Source organism: Neopelma chrysocephalum, unplaced genomic scaffold (genome assembly GCF_003984885.1).
Source record: "Neopelma chrysocephalum unplaced genomic scaffold, ASM398488v2 Primary Assembly neopelma1_26, whole genome shotgun sequence".
NCBI lineage: Eukaryota > Metazoa > Chordata > Aves > Passeriformes > Pipridae > Neopelma > Neopelma chrysocephalum.
Window position 1 is genome coordinate 13,780,151 of NW_020897695.1, and position 15,334 is coordinate 13,795,484.

Here is a 15,334-nt window from a genome sequence, read left to right on the forward strand (position 1 = left end):
GATCTATCTACTTCTTTCCTGATCTAAATGTCCCTGGAGTTAGTCTTGCTGCAGATACATGCCTATGATGCTGGATAATAGGGTGGGGAGTTCCCAAAGGTGTCGGCAGACCTGGGATGCCAATGTTACCTTGGGCATCCAGGGGTATCCTTTATTCTTCAGGTTAGGGGCTGTCCTCCTTGCAATGATCCTAGGTCCTTTAGGCGTGCTCACTTAAGCATAACTATCCAGCATAGCATGTGTATCTATATTAAGAAAATTCATACAATTTCCTACTGTACAGACTGATTGCTCCAATAATTATGGAGATTTCCTCACATTTTTTCGGCGGGGGTGGGGGAGTACTGGCTTCCTTCAAGACGGGCGAGTGTGACTTTTTACAAGGGTTTTCCAGGAGGGTTTCCGGGCTGGCAGGGTGAGAAAAGGACTATTATCCAGAGGTGGGACGAGATCACCTGGGTGACTTTAACCACCGCGTGCACGGATTTCCAAGCCCCCTTCCCAGCTCTGCTGCCTTTCCGAGCCCCTTCCCAAGCGTGATCTGACACCTTGTGACGTCTTTGGAGCCGCGCGTGACATCCCTCGATCTTCCGCACGCGCGGCCCCCACGGAACTGGGATGAGCGCGCGGGGGGCGTGGCCAGGAGGCGGGTCCGCGGGCGTGGCAGTGTGGCCCCGCCTCGTGGCCCCGCCTCTTGGCCCCGCCCACGGCCACACCCCCCCGGGGACGGGCGCGGCGGGACGGAGCGGGCGCCGCTGCCGGCATTGCCCTGGTCCCGGCGGGAAACGGGAGCAGCAGCAGGAGGAAGAGGAGGAGGAGGAGGAAGGCGGGGGTCATCCCACTAAGCCAGGCAGGATGGATAAGTACGACGACCTGGGTCTGGAAGCCAGCAAGTTCATCGAGGACCTCAACATGTACGAGGCCTCCAAGGACGGTCTCTTTCGCGTGGACAAAGCTGCCGGCAACAACCCCGAGTTCGAGGAGACCAGGCGGGTCTTCGCCACGAAGATGGCAAAGATCCACCTCCAGCAGCAGCAGCAGCAGCAGCAGGAGGAGATGCTGATGGCTGCGATGAACGGAGGGGCTGCCGCCTTCCACGCCGCCCGGCCCAGCCCGCCGGTGCCGCGGGGGGCCAAGCCGCCCCCCGCCGCCGAGGGGCCCCGAGCGAGGCCCTACGAGGGAGGGGAGCGCGGCTTCGGAGAGAGTGGGGCACGTGCCGAGGCCCCCGGGAGCCAGGCCGGGCGCCGGGGCTGGGAAGCGGAGCCTGACAGGATGCCCAGAGCGGGGTGCTCACAGCCTGGCGCGGGGCGCGGGGAGCAGCAGCCCGGGAGCTCTGGACAGGAGAATGGCGGTGAGGGCCGGCGAGGTGCTGGGGGCCGTGACCCGACGCCAGCCGGGCAGAGATCCTCCTCCTTCTCGAACGCCCGCACCCCCCCGGCACCCTCGGCAGGGCCAGAGGAGGCCGCGCTGCAGCAGCGGTCTTCGTCCTTCTCGACGCCTTCGGTGCAGCCCGCCCGGGGGTTTTCAGGCCCCGCTGAGCCCTGTGGTCCCAAAGCCGGAGGAGATGGCAAGCAGCTGTGGTACCAGGGTGTCTCGCTGCCCTACCCACCAAGCTCTGCACCCAGTGTCCCCAGTGCAGATTACCAGCACACCGCTGCCTACCCCAGCCCAGGTGGCCACTTCGTGGCCCACGGGCAAAACCACAAGCCCAATGGCGGTGGCGTGAACCCAGAGCCAGGCTCCTCACGCCAGGCCTTGCGAGGGCTGGTGGCTCCAAATGCTCCACAGCCACTTTGCCCGGAGGGCGTGAGCGGGCCACGGTCAGACTCCGGGCACCTGGATAGCTCCAGCACAGCAAAGGTGAAGCTGCCCTGCCAGACCCTTCTCCCACAGCCAGAGCAGGGGCCATCGGCGGCCGAGCTGAAGCTGGAGGCACTGACCCAGCGCCTGGAGCAGGAGATGGATGCTCGGCCAAAGGCCGATTACTTTGGTAAGGAGGCAATCCACCTGTTGCCAGGAGGAGGGCTCATTGCAAAGTGTCACTGCAGGGTTTGGACCTGCAGGATTGCATTTGCCTGTACCTCTCCTTGGTTGTGCTCTTTCAGTTGCCCAGAGGGAGGGTGTATTATTTAACTTTTATTTATGACAGGGACTGGAAGCTCTTCCTCCTGCAGCACCTTTTCCTTTAATCCTACCTCTTTAATTTTAAAGCAGAAGTAGTTTAGCAGCTTTGGGGAAGGACAGTGCTGAAAAGAAGCTGGAGCTGTTATATTTTGAAGTGCCCTTCATTGCCGGCAGGGAGGCACTTAACTTTTCTTGACAGTACTCCTGGTTCTCCATGTATTAAAAGGATGTGGCCAGACCACGTGTAGGCAGGAAGGCAGCCCTCCAGCCTGCAGAAGAGTTGTGCCTGCATGCACTGCAGTCATGGAGAAGGGCACAGAGCTCAGGGGAGGCTTGGTGGCACCCACCCCCTCAGTGAGGTGGCCACAACCAGGTATGCTTGCGGGATCTCTTCAAGAGGTGTTGCTTGGGGATGGGAAGAGTGGTGGTTTCCCAAAGTTGCCAGGATTGGCAACTTGTTCCCATCAGCACTGAAAGGATTGATGCATCCTGAAAATGGCAGAAAAACAGGCGGTGGCATGTTCTTCCCTAAATCTTGGGTTTACAAGGAGTACAGACCACCACCAGAGGTTGTCACTGGCACTTGGCAGTGAAAAGGGACCACTTACCTGTGAAGGTCTCCCAGTGAGAATATTAGATGTCCTGCCAGGATGGCAGAAGATGAGGGGCAAATTCAGTGTTTCCTTTCCTTGCTGTTTCAATTTACAATTCAACATCAGATAAAATAGTTCAGCTTTTGGAAGAGGGAAAGCCAGAGTTGCTGGGAAGGCTGAAAACTCCACAGTTAGCTCAAGAAACAACAGGAGCAGGACTAGTGTATGGACTTTTCTCATGGTTTTAGACCTGCAGTCACAGAAGTAGAAGCAGGGACAGATTAAACTCTCCAGCTTGGTGCCAAGGAAGGGTCTGCATCTCAGGCTGCACAGGTGCTGTTACACAGGATTATGTCCAGTGGGATTAGTGGGTGACCCAGCAGTAGTCTGAGCCACACAAGGGCTTCACACCAAACTTTGGGGATGTAGCTGGAGGGCCCACTGAGTGCCCATCTGCAAATTGCGTAACATAATATGTCTTGGCATCAGGCCGTAGTACTTGCCCGCAGAGGGCTGTGCTGGGGCTGTTTGTTTAGTATCTGAGACTGGATTCAGCCCTGTGGCAGGGCAAGCACAGTTTTTTCCTGTCACAGAAAAGTGCTGTGTTGAGTTGCTGTACTTAGAGTGTTTTGGCCTGGAAACATGTTTTGGCACTTTCCGTCCCGTGCGGGCAGCGTGCGGTTTGAATGGGCTCAAGGAGCCTTGGGGGGGGCAGCTGAGTGCTGGGACAAAAGCTGGTAATGGAGATGGGGTTGGGACAGCAGTCTCGTGGGAAGTGGTGCTCAAAAATGGGAATGTTTTTCTGGAGGTGGCATTCAGGTCCACTGGAGACGTGTCAGGGGTCTCTCCAACAGAGCCTGCTGCGTGTGTCTTCTCCTAATGGTGCAAGTAAACCGTCTGGATTGTACCTCATCCAAAATGTGCATGGGGATTGGGTGAGGAAGCAGGGCAACCCAGTCAGTAGTTAGATTATTTTTACATTTTTGTCACAAAATAAGGGTTGGAGGCAAAAGGAGGCTTTTGTCCTATGGGAAATTTATAGTGAAGCAGGAGTAATTCGGCAGCACAGAGAGTCCGTCTGGTCAGGCAGCTGAGGTACCGGTGAGCCGCAGGGAGGGAGGAGGGATGGAGGCTGCCTGGTCCCCAGTGAGGTATTTTGACATCCTGCTGGCAGGAGATTTTTGCACCAAAATGTAGTGTCTGAGAAATTTGGGATGGAAGAGAGGGAGTAGAAAAAAAGAAACAATGGAGTCATGGCAGAGGAAGATATAAAGTTTTGTGGAGCCACAGCTCTGTGGGGGAAGGCTCAGCAAATCTGCCCTGCGGAGGACCAAGGAACAGGAAGGGGCAAGTACTGAGGTATTTTAATTCTGGGTCTCCTCCTCCCACTCTATTTCTCACTTTTATTTTCATTTTTTCAATTACCTTACTTCCTTTGTAGGAATAAAGGGCCCAGCTGCTCTTCTGACTCTATTTTTGCTATGTCCTACCCTCAAACAAGCAACTTTAGGATGGAAAATAAATACTTTTATGTAATAGTGATAAAAAGGATCAATAGTTTGTTTTGTTGCAGACTTTTTCCCCAGCGAAGGCAAGTCTATTGCAGCAGCTTTGCAATACATTGGAGCCAGGAAATTTAACTAGGACTGAAGTGCAAATGACTGAAGTATTTTATCAAAAACGTTTTCAGTTCTCCTGATTTTGTGTGCTGCTTTTGTAACAAGGAGATTTTTTTGAAGATGAGACTGTCTCATGTTAACATACTGTCATGTTAACGTGCAGTCCTTCAGTCTGTCTCAGTCAGGACCAGATATTTACAATGAACAATTAATTCTGATCACAGTAAAGGAGCTGCTTTTTCCTTCACTGTGTTAAAATGTGTGTTTGTAAATGAAAGCCTAGGAAAGGATAAGCTAGGGACTACGCATAATGCAGGTAGGATGCTCCACTGAAGAGTAACAGCCTGGTTATCTGTCAGTACCAGCTTGCTGTGCAAAATGCTTTTTGTCTGCTCAGGGTATGTGTAATAAGTGAAAGGAAAGAAGCAAACAAAGCCAAGAATTCTCTTTCTTTTTCTCCTTTTTTTTTAAAATAGTGACCTATGTGTGAGCTGCATAGGCTTCACGTGTCTCTGGAGGAATTTGGGTTCTCCAAGAGGGCTTTTGAAGTGCTGACTTGATTTATGTGGGCTGTCAAGGAGGACATAAGGAGTCTCAGGTATTATCCAGGTCTTAAGCCTGGGGAGGGAAAACCTGAAGTTGCTCCTTGGAGAGGCTGGTTCCTGTGCAGGGAAGGGGCCCCGTGTCCCCAGGAGGTGGTGTTGGAAGCCAGCTTAGGATTTATTGAGGTTTTTTTTAATGTCCTGTTTTCAGGGAACATGCAGGAGTAAGGTGCCTGAATCCCACTGATTTTCCATGGTGTTACTGTGGGTGAACCAGCCTTCATCTTCCCTTGGCAAAACAGAAGATTAATTAAACAGGAGTGAATGGCAGAGTTGCAACAGCTGCAGTAGCACAACCCAGATGTTTAGTTAAGTCAAGCATCACCATCCCAAGGACTGGTGCTGCATGAGTTTTCAGGTGAGATCCAGACAGATGCATAACCAAACCAAGCATCTGCCTGCACTGCCTGGAAGTGACTTGGTAGAGGAGAGGCCTGGCTGAGGTGTGCTGAGGGGTCTGCAGGGAGGTTTGATTGTTTTAGCAGAGCCCATGGTACCACACAGTTCCTTGGATCTGCAGGCACAGATGGGTGCTTTTAGAGGCGTAACATGTTGCATGACATTTTGACCACTGCTTATTTCGTATAACTAGATGGAAATCTCCACCTGATGGGGGATTATCTACATCCTTACCAAGAGTTCTTTTTAAAACCATTTTTTCTTGTTGTGTTTGTTAGGTGTTGAATTCTGGCTTCCTTGGTACTTACAGCAGAACTGATAAGCTGTGGGTGTTTAGAAGGGCCCTGGGCATCTTGTTTTGCAGTGAAAAACTGGGATGCTTCCCAGCAGTTGGGCAGAGAAGATCTCATAGCAAAGCCTGCAGATTTTTTTCCTCTTGGCAGAAGCAGAGCAGTAGCTGAATCTCTCAACCCTGTGGAGACCCAGCACCTTTGAATGGGTGTGGGCAGCTCAAAGGCCAGCAGTGCTCTTTTGGAGTGTTGTGCACAGTGACGTTAGTGTTTCACCACTGCCGAAACTGCAGCTCGTTTAACTTTAGGGCTGAACACACCCATGGACTTTATGGAACGCTGCTGATGGTGCTGCACCAGGATGCTTCGGCAGCAACAAGGGCATTTCAGAGCTGGCAAGTGGAGAATTTTCTGATTAAAATGAAAGTTCCTCTGAGTTTGTTTTGTATGTGGTGGGTGATGATAATGGCGTCATTTCCACTGGCAATGAGCAGAGGCATCCTTCTCTACCTGCTCCTGGGAGAGTACCAAAGCTAAAAGGAGATGCCTGCCTGCAGCGGAGAGGAGGGGGGAGGCAGGGTGAGACAGGTCCTGGTGGAACAAGGAAAGCTGGAAGGATCACGGCACTTGGGCTAGTGGGTGTGTGCGGATTGCAAAGCTTATCTCATTGCAAGGAACCAAGCAAATAACTATTGGCCTGGAATATGGTTCTTCAAGATTACAGCAGTATGCACTTCTCCTCCCTTCCTCTGGGGAGCTCAGCTGGGTTTGCAAGCTAAGGAAAAATATATCAGAAGGAAAGAAAAAGGAAGAAGTTGAGGCAGAGGAGCTGTTAGTCTTTCAGCCAGGATTCTGTGGCAGTTAGAATTGAAAGGAATAAGGAGCCTCATTCATGTAGCACTGGAGTTATCATAATCTCTGACGTCACTATAAGGTACTTAAAATGTCACTGACGTGAGTTTGATGGCATTTTTGTCCTTCACTGGCAGTGTGTACATGAAGGTCTACAGCAAGGTCTCGGGTCAAGAACATGGCATGAAAAAAAGTACAGAAAAGTTGCGTTTGGGCAGAGAGTGTCTGTACATCTTTACTACCACTGTTCACAGTAGTGAACAGAACCAAACTGCCAGGTTTTCCACACACTCCGTCTCACCTGGGCCTCCAGATCCCCTTGAAATCACCTCTTCAGCAAGAGCAATAGTACAGTAGTGGATAACAGCATAGCAAGGCATGCAATGTGTGTAACTCAGAATTTGATGCAGAAATTACTTGGTTATGGTGAACCACGGGGAGGTGAGTTCAGGTTCTGGATAAATTCTGAAATAAAAGCAGAACTGAGCATCACATTGTGTATGACAGGGTGAAGGCTTTTCTCAGCACAGTCTTTGAAATGTGTGTACAAGTGGAGGGTTTGGTTCTCCTGGGATAAGTAGATGGGCTGGAAATGCACAAGCTGTCCCTTCACAGAGTCCTCCCTGTCAGAGTGTCAGAGCAGCATTCTAGCGGGGAGGACCCTTGCGAAGGTACAACTTCTGGGTCTACTGGATTAGCTCTGTGCATGTGTGGACAGATGGGAACAGTGATACCAGAGGTATTTATGTGCAAAGTCTCTGGGGGGTTCTTCAGCATAAATCCGGTCTCCTGTAAGGAAGGGGGAAAAGGCAGTTACATCTGTTGGAGAAGAGTCAATCTGATTGTGGAAATGTGGCTTGCATGGAGTATATGCAAGGGGTAGGACAGACTTACTCTTCAAGTGCTGTTTCTGGATTAGCCACATATGCAAACCCACACCACCACAGTCATCCTGCCACTGCAATCCTCTTATCTGGGACCAAATTGACATGGCAAGGAAATCTCACCACGGAAGCAGCACACCGTTGCATTTGACCCTTCAAAATTAAGCAACAGCCTTAGCAAACCCAACAAGGAGCATAGGAAAGCTGGGCTGTACTGGGTGTTGCTGAGGAGAGGATGCTGCTGAAAAGAAGAGGGGTGCTGCTGGAAAAACGCCCAACTCTGTTCTTGCTTTGTAGATCGATGTTGTCTGGCATGTTGAAATAAATCATACCAACAAGCCCCAGAAAATGCTCCTGTTCATCATGGCTTATGTTAAATTTTTAGTGAGTGGGATATAGTAAGTAACACAACTCCTTCTGGTGAGTGTGAAATAGCAACACTTGGAGGAAAAAATGTCTCCAGTGGCTTAGGGTCTGGTGGTAAATGGAAATGCACTTGTTGAACTTTGAGGGTGGGACTGACATTTCAGATTGAGCACCGGGTTTGCTTTCATTTCTGACAGCCCTTGAGGTCTGCATCAAACCTATCTGGTCACGTAAGCCGAGGCTGTTCCTGGTGACAGCCCTCCTGGTTTGCAGTGTAGAGATGGAGTATGGCAAGTGCGGGGAAGTGGCCTACAGGGTATGTTTTCGGTCCCAGCTCTGCCCCAAAAGTCCCTTTGTTCAGACACTCAGCTGCAGCTCGGGCGGTTGCTTGCCGCATGATGCAAAAGGGAACAGAGATTTCTTTGTTGTCCGGAGCCGGTTGCCCTGCCGGCAGAAATTGAGCCGAAATCAGCAGTTTCCATCCCTTTCCCTTTCCAGATCTGGCTACCATTCTGCTCGTGTACTGGGCCATGAATTTACTGGTGCCGTGCATGTGTTTGTCATCCTGGTGGTAAAAGAGAAACCTTTCATTTCTTCCTAATAATGTTGTCTAAGGTTCAAACCTGTAATTTCAGAGGGCATGTCTGCTTGAATCGGCGCTTGCATGAACTCTTTTTATGTGTGGCAAAGTTACCGAGCACTGGAATCGGGCATCTTGCTGAGCTGTGGCTACTCAGGATCACTCTGCTTCGAGCTGAGGACAGAAGTTTCTGCTAAAAGCTGCTCCATGCCAAGAAAATTACCCGGAATTGCTGACTAGTGTCAGCGGCATGTGGGGCTGGACTGATGCTGCTGACATTTTAACAGTACGCCCTGGCTAGCAGAAAGCACACTCAGCACTGTTTCGGGAAATAGTTGTTGAAGCTGGCGTGGAGCAGGGCACAGAGCCTGTTTTGCAGTGGGATGGGGTTGGAGGTGGCCCCTGTTGCGCTGCCTTCCATCAGGTTGGCTTCACACACGTGTTGCTGAGCTCAGCGACTGGCTGCCGTCAGCAACAGGTATTGCTTTTCCCTTGCATAGCCTAAGCCAAAAAAACAGGATCATTGTGACAGCAGGAGTGAATGATAAAAAAAAGGCAAAAGGAAATGAAAAATCAATAAAAATCACCTTTTTTTTGCATTTTCAGGGAGATGTCCTGAGAATCAGGGATGAAGGCTCAAGTATGTTGCTTAAAATACTTCAGAATATTGTATCTGGAAAAAGCAAAGACTTATTTACAGAGTAATTCCACTTGCTACTGAGATTTAATAGGCTTCCAAATAAGATTTAGCAAATACATGCAAGAACATAAACTAGATACAGATGTGCCATAATGCCATTTTTCACTTGTCAGCCTTGGCACAGGACATGTATGAATATTTATAGCATGGCTGGTTACTACATAGTTGAGTAATTTATCACATTATAGTTTTTACAGACAACATTGTCGACTTATTTTAAAAGCCCTTTCATCCTATGACTTTATTTTCCATGTTTTAGGGGCCTACATTTTCAAAGAAGTGGACGAAAGAGTTATCAGGGGATGAAATGGAGTACGTACTGAAAGGAAGGAGGAAAGATAATGGGGTTGGTATAGGTTGGGAGGTGGAGGAAGGTTTTGGTACGGATGCGGGAGCCTGGGCAGCTCTTACAGGACCTGGCCAGTGTCATCTGTCCTACTGGGGAACCCACAGGGGCAGTGGCTACATTCTGAAGCTTAATGGGCTGGACAGGAGACAGCAGAGGCAATTTCTGCCCTCCATGAGGTTTGCATAAGCATGTTTCATAGTGGCTTATACCTGCCAGCATCTTTACTGGGCGCTGTTTCTGCACTCAGCTGCTGTGCCTTCTGCCTCCTGCTTCTTCTTGCTGCTCATCCATAGTCAGTGTCACCTGGCTGCTTTGTGGAAAGGAGGAAATAGGAGCACGCTGGTGAATTTTTCTGGAGCAGCCACTCATTGGCACGGAGAAGGGAAAAATGCAGCACTTGCAGTGCAATAACTACATTGGCTCTGTGGAAAACTTGGTGGGTGTCGTGGAAAATTGGCAGGTTTTCTGGTCTCGAAACTTTCTGCTCAGCATTGCTGTAGTCAAGAGGGAATTTTGAGTTGTTAGCTCTTGTGTCAGATCATTGCACAAAAACTCAGGCTGCTGCTGAATGTGTGCATTCCTGGGAGAGCACATCCATTTGAAAAGGCAAATTTTCTTATCTTTGCCTTGACTTTTTTTTTTAATCTTTCTTTAATGCCTGCATGATTTATCTTTTGCTTCCTTAAAATGTTTCTTTCAATAAATGAGATAAACCTGCTCAGTTCAAAAAGAACTAGCAAGTTTTGTTCACTTGGTGCCAGTCTGTGTACTGGGGTGGGCCCGCAGCCAAGCTAGTGTTTCAGTTAGTGTTGGATTTGGACAAAACAAAGTAACTAATTATTCTCTGCACTCTTCTGTCCAGGTTTGTCTCATTTTGGACTCTGGCTCTGAGTGCAGTGGGGCTTGGCGCAGCACTAGGACAGCTTTCAGCATGCTGTTTGAATGCACACAGGCAGCTGCAGCACAGAGAGCCAGGTCTGCTCAGGAAAAATCTGGTAAAATCAAGGATCTGCTTTTCAGCAGCCATGTGTATGCTACTGCAAAGGACTCCTGAGTGTTTTTATCCCTGGAATGTGAAAACTGATGGCCACAGCTATTGGATGAAGGAAGAAATTGTTACCCACCCTGGGAGTGCCAGCGTGGTGCTGCCAGAGTTGGGAGTTACTTTTCAGCACTGTCGTAAGCATGTTGAGTTTCTTCCTAACTTTCTCCAGACCTTTCCAATTAATCTGGAGCTTGTGGTGCCCCAAAAGAAGCCACATTTTATTAACCACAGCATAACTAAGGATCTCCAGCAAGATGATGCTGTCCCTCCTCTTGGGCCAGTAGGAGCAAGATGTGACCGACAGTCCCTTGCTTCAGGGAATTTAAGAGTCAGGGTGAATGAGACTGAGCAGCAGTGGAAGGAGAGACCTGGAGGTGAAGTCACATCAGAGTCATTGTGGACCAGAGACAGAAACACATCACCTATTTTTCCTTCACACTGCCCATTTTGGGTAGATTTGTGTTTATTTGCTTGAACACAAATTAAAGTTTCTAATTTAGATGTAGTTAAAGAGTGATGCTGCTCTAAAAATGATCTATCACAATCACAGGGTGATGCTGAAGTGAGTAAGCTGGCTTGATGTGTCATTTTCCTCGGTAATCGACTTTGTCTCTCAGGCCTCCGTTAGTGGTTTTGGGTGGACTTGATGCATTTCTCCTTGCAAGGTGGAGGGAGCAGATCCTTCTAGCGTAGGGGGCGTGAAACTCAGTTGTCACTTCTTACTCTGTTATCAAAATAGTTTTACATGGAAATGTGGTGAGATTTGAGAAGTCCTAGGTGAACACATAACAACCTTTGCAAATCTGCAGTGCTAAAGTCTTCTCCCTGCAATCCCTCTCCACCACCCCTACTATGCATCTGCCCCATTTGTGCATTTCCAGCCCCTTCGGGTAGGCCTGGAGGGTCCCAGAGGCGTCCTCGTGAGGTAGAAATCCTCATCCTATGCTCTCTGCCCAGCTTGGGTTTTGGGTTGGAGCCCCACATCCAGGATGAATGCTAGTGGAAAGGTGCTTGGCTGTGCCAGCAAGAAACTGAGCTGAGTGCGGTCATCTCCCTCCTCTGGAGCTCTAGAGCTGACCCTGGTCTTTAGGTAACGGTGGTGGCAGGGAAGCCTGAGTATGAGGAACAGCTTGAGCTTGCACTTGGGACAGTTTATAGCCAGAAGTTGATTGTATGTGCTTTCCTTGGCTCTCCCTCACCCCATTGGCCACCTGAGAGTCAGCCCTGCTCCGCTGCTCGGTATCCTCTCCTCAAAACTCACGTTTTTCTTGCCTTTTCCTGCAAGAGGTGAGAGGAATGTCTGCAGATAGGTGGTTTGTAGATAGCACCTGTGTGACTGATAGAGGGAAGAGAGGTAGGTGTCATGTAGCCCAGCTCTGTTTCAGTGGGAGATCTGTAGGGCCTTCAGCAGACAAGAGCTGAAGCTGGGGGAGCTAAGTGAAGAGGTGTGTTTTTCTCACATCAGTTGCAACCATCAAGCTTATCTTATACAATAAGTAGCAGAAGCGATAGGTCTGTGAACAGCTCTGAGCACCACTTACTAATATTCAGGCTTTTGTGAGGGTCCTTAAACAGGGTTAGATGTTTATAAAGGTTGTAGGGAGAAGGAAGGAGATTTCACTGTAGCCAGACAGGGCTGTTCTTGTGCAGTTTATTTTTTTGCAAGAGTCTTACACTGTGGAGGTTTGATGACCGTCGTGACAGCGTCTGTTAACAGATGACTGTTAACAGCATCTCTCAGGGCAGGTGTTGCTGGTGTCACCTGTGCCTTGTGGCTTCAATGAAACATGTGGTCCTAAGCTGTCAAGCCACCATGATGAACTACATGTGTTGTCACCCAACCAGTGATCCCAGACACCCCCTTGGGTCCCACTTCTGACCTCTGTCTCCCTGTTCTCTCTTCCAGGCACCTGTGTGAAGTGCAGCAAGGGAGTGTATGGAGCAAACCAGGCTTGCCAGGCCATGGGCAACCTCTACCACGACAGCTGCTTCACTTGTGGAGCCTGCAGTGAGTACCCCTGCTTGGCCTGCTGCGGGGCCAGGCCCTGGAGCTAATTCTTTGGGCTTAACATTTTTCTGGTGTAAAGAAAGGGGGAAAAAGAAGGTGGTTATTGAATTATCTATGGAGTCTGCCACAGCTGTATGTTTTGGTGCTGGTTGCTGTTTGTTTTTGAATGGATTGTTGCGAGGCATGTAGAAAAGATATTTTGGATTGTGCCAGGCTTCTGCCTTCTGGTATGGGGGATGGTTGTTTTCATTCCTCTGCCTCTCAGTTATAGCCACATTTTTTTTTACTTATGTGAGTATTTTTTCAAAGTGGCAGTGAATATGCCTTAGCTGGCACGTAGAGGGTTTTGTCTCATCAGACTTTACAGCCATTCTGGCCTTTCAGTCTGAGGACCCCAGGGAAGGCCAGTGGAACTGGTTATTGTGCAGAGGTATCAGGCAGGGAGCAGCGATGATGGGCCCTGTGAAATCTACCAAGAAACAGAGTAAATAGTTCAGGAGTCCCTGCTGACCTCCCTGCTGCTTGTCAGACCCCCACCTGAGGCTTGCTGGAGCGTACAGCATGCTGCAATGTGAGGATCCTCCTAAGCGGCTTTTCAATGAGGTCTGTAATGGAACTGGGGTGAGGAACAGGCCACCTGCTTTTAAATTGCGGCTGTGTTTGTAAGACAGTGTTTTTTCTATTTTATTATGTTTAACTCCAGCACTAGTAGCATATTTTTAGAAATGTAGCTGTGTATGTGGTGGCAGAAAAAAAAATAATCTGCTGCTGCTTTTGTATATATGAGTTTGGTTTTCCCAGATGAGGCTTAGGGTTTTTCTCCTGGGTTGTATTTAGAGTTGTAAACTCATCAGGACTGCATGTGTTTTATTTGGAGCTGTAAAGTGGGAATAAATATAGAAAGATGTGTATGCTTTTTAATAATAGCTGAACCTTGAACTGTGCTCATTTCCCAGCTGTCCAACACCAGCTGCCCTGCCTCACCTATGTTTTCGGTACAGCACTTCACCATCATCCAACCGAAAATTGAAAAGAAAAAGTGGTCTTTGCGTGTAATGGCAGTTTCCTAAAGGCTCAGAAGTCAGCATCTCACTCTTCTGTCCTCTCTTATAAATTAATTCAAAATTAATTCATTAATCTCCTCCCATGGAGAGGATTCCTGGCTGCAACCAGGACTTTGTTTCAGGGACCTCTCACCCTCTATGGCCGGGATGCCTCTGAACTGCCCTTGTAGCCAAAGCTCTTGTTAAAAATAATCCAGCAGCAGGTTCGAGCTGTCTTAAATTTCTAACATTACTACTGTGCAACTGGTGCTTTAGAAAGAAACACTTTCAATCCTCTTTTTAGAATGAATTTTACTACCTTTATTTGGAGACCAGTGTTACAAAGGTACTTGTGATCGCAGAGGTATCCATGGTTACTTCTGTTTATGTTTGTCTGTATTTGGTTAAAAATTAGCTCAATCCCATTTCTAATGAAGTGGGTTGAAAGAACAATTATTTGCTGCTTATTCTAAAAGTCAACCCTTTCCAAAAGGTTTCCAATGCAAGACAAAAAGGTGTAGATGTCAGGTGAGATTTAGAAAGGTGGAAAGAAGCTAAGGTTAGCAAAGTGAAGCCCATTTTCTCTCTTACCCGGTCTGTAACTGAGAAATGTGCTAAGTAGATGTGTTGGGGCAAAGGGTTTCAAATGGAAAGTAAAATTAAAAATAAAGCTAGGGAAGATGATAGGGAGGGGAAAAAAAGATCGGGGAATCTGGAGCTGAGTAGAAAATACTGTATTCCAATACAAAATAAAAAAGGGGAATGCAAGTCATGGGAGGATAAGCGAGAGCCTAATTCAGCTTGTTATGTGCAGGAGAGTAACCAGTCATGAAAGCTCAAGTCTATCCCATCGTGGCAGTGTCTGTACCAAGATGGAAACTGGAAGCAGCGGCAGCCAGCCAGGGTGACATGGATGAATGGAGGGGAGGGTGTGTGGTGATGTTGGATTCCCAGCACTCTCAAGAAGAGTGTCACTGGAGGGAGGCCCCCACAGTAGTGGTGTTTCCCTCATGTGCGCACACCTCGATGGGCAGCAAGGCTTGCAAGAAACCATCCAGAGCAGGGGGAGGTTTCCTGCACTGCCCCCATGCTCTGCATGGCCTTCAAGCACCGGTCGCTTGCTCTGGAGCTTTGCTGCCTGGCTTGTTCTGATTCATCAAACCTCTTTGAATTGTGGCTGCTTGACTCACGATGCCTGGGCTGGTACATGCTGTCCTGCCCTGTGCTCAGGGAGGAAATGTACCCTAGGGGAATCCCCCCTTTTGCAGACTGAAGTAATTTCCCAGTCCCACAGACCATCAGCTGCTATGGGGACAAAGGGCACACAGCTCTGTCGTTCACCCAGGGAGAACACATGCCTCTCTGCAGGTTTTCTGTCGTCTGTGTCACTGCAGTAAATGTGGTAAGACTATTTTATCTGCCAGAAAAATAAATATTTGTTTGGACAGTGTTGCCTGTCTAGAGGAAACTCTGGTTTCTAGCTAAAAAGTAAGTAGTGCTTTTAAGGTCAAGTGGAGTTCATCTTGGACACCATCCAGGACAAACTTGACTTTGAGAAGTCAAGGTTGCTCATGATTTCAATCCTAAAATTTCTGCTCCGATGGAACACTGACTATCCTCTACTCCAATAAATAAAATATACAAAATTACCTATTAAGGTAAAGCATATTGTCCTCCAGATATTTATAACCACTGTCCTGCTGTTTTCATTCTAGGGAGGATTTCTAATTTTGCTTGTAGTTGGATTTGTGTCCAAATGTGTATTCGTTTCCCTGACAGAGAAAACCAACAGGGTCTAAGAAGCAAAGGGTTGGGGGGAGTGATACCTCATAGTGCCAAATTTCCTCCACCTTCTGCTTCCCAATACACATATGTTCAGA

At 48.6% G+C, this 15,334-nt stretch overlaps 1 protein-coding gene across 1 annotated transcript in view; it reads left to right on the forward strand.

Moving 5' to 3' along the window:
* The first annotated feature begins 729 nt into the window (after positions 1–729).
* The window catches only part of LIMD1 (LIM domains containing 1), a 33,108-nt gene continuing 18,503 nt past the window's right edge, over positions 730–15,334 (forward strand). The window contains exons 1-2 of the mRNA XM_027675629.1: positions 730–1,990; positions 12,310–12,411. Coding sequence (XP_027531430.1) covers positions 856–1,990; positions 12,310–12,411 — 1,237 coding nt within the window. The 5' untranslated portion in view covers positions 730–855. The remainder of the gene's footprint in view (positions 1,991–12,309; positions 12,412–15,334) is intronic.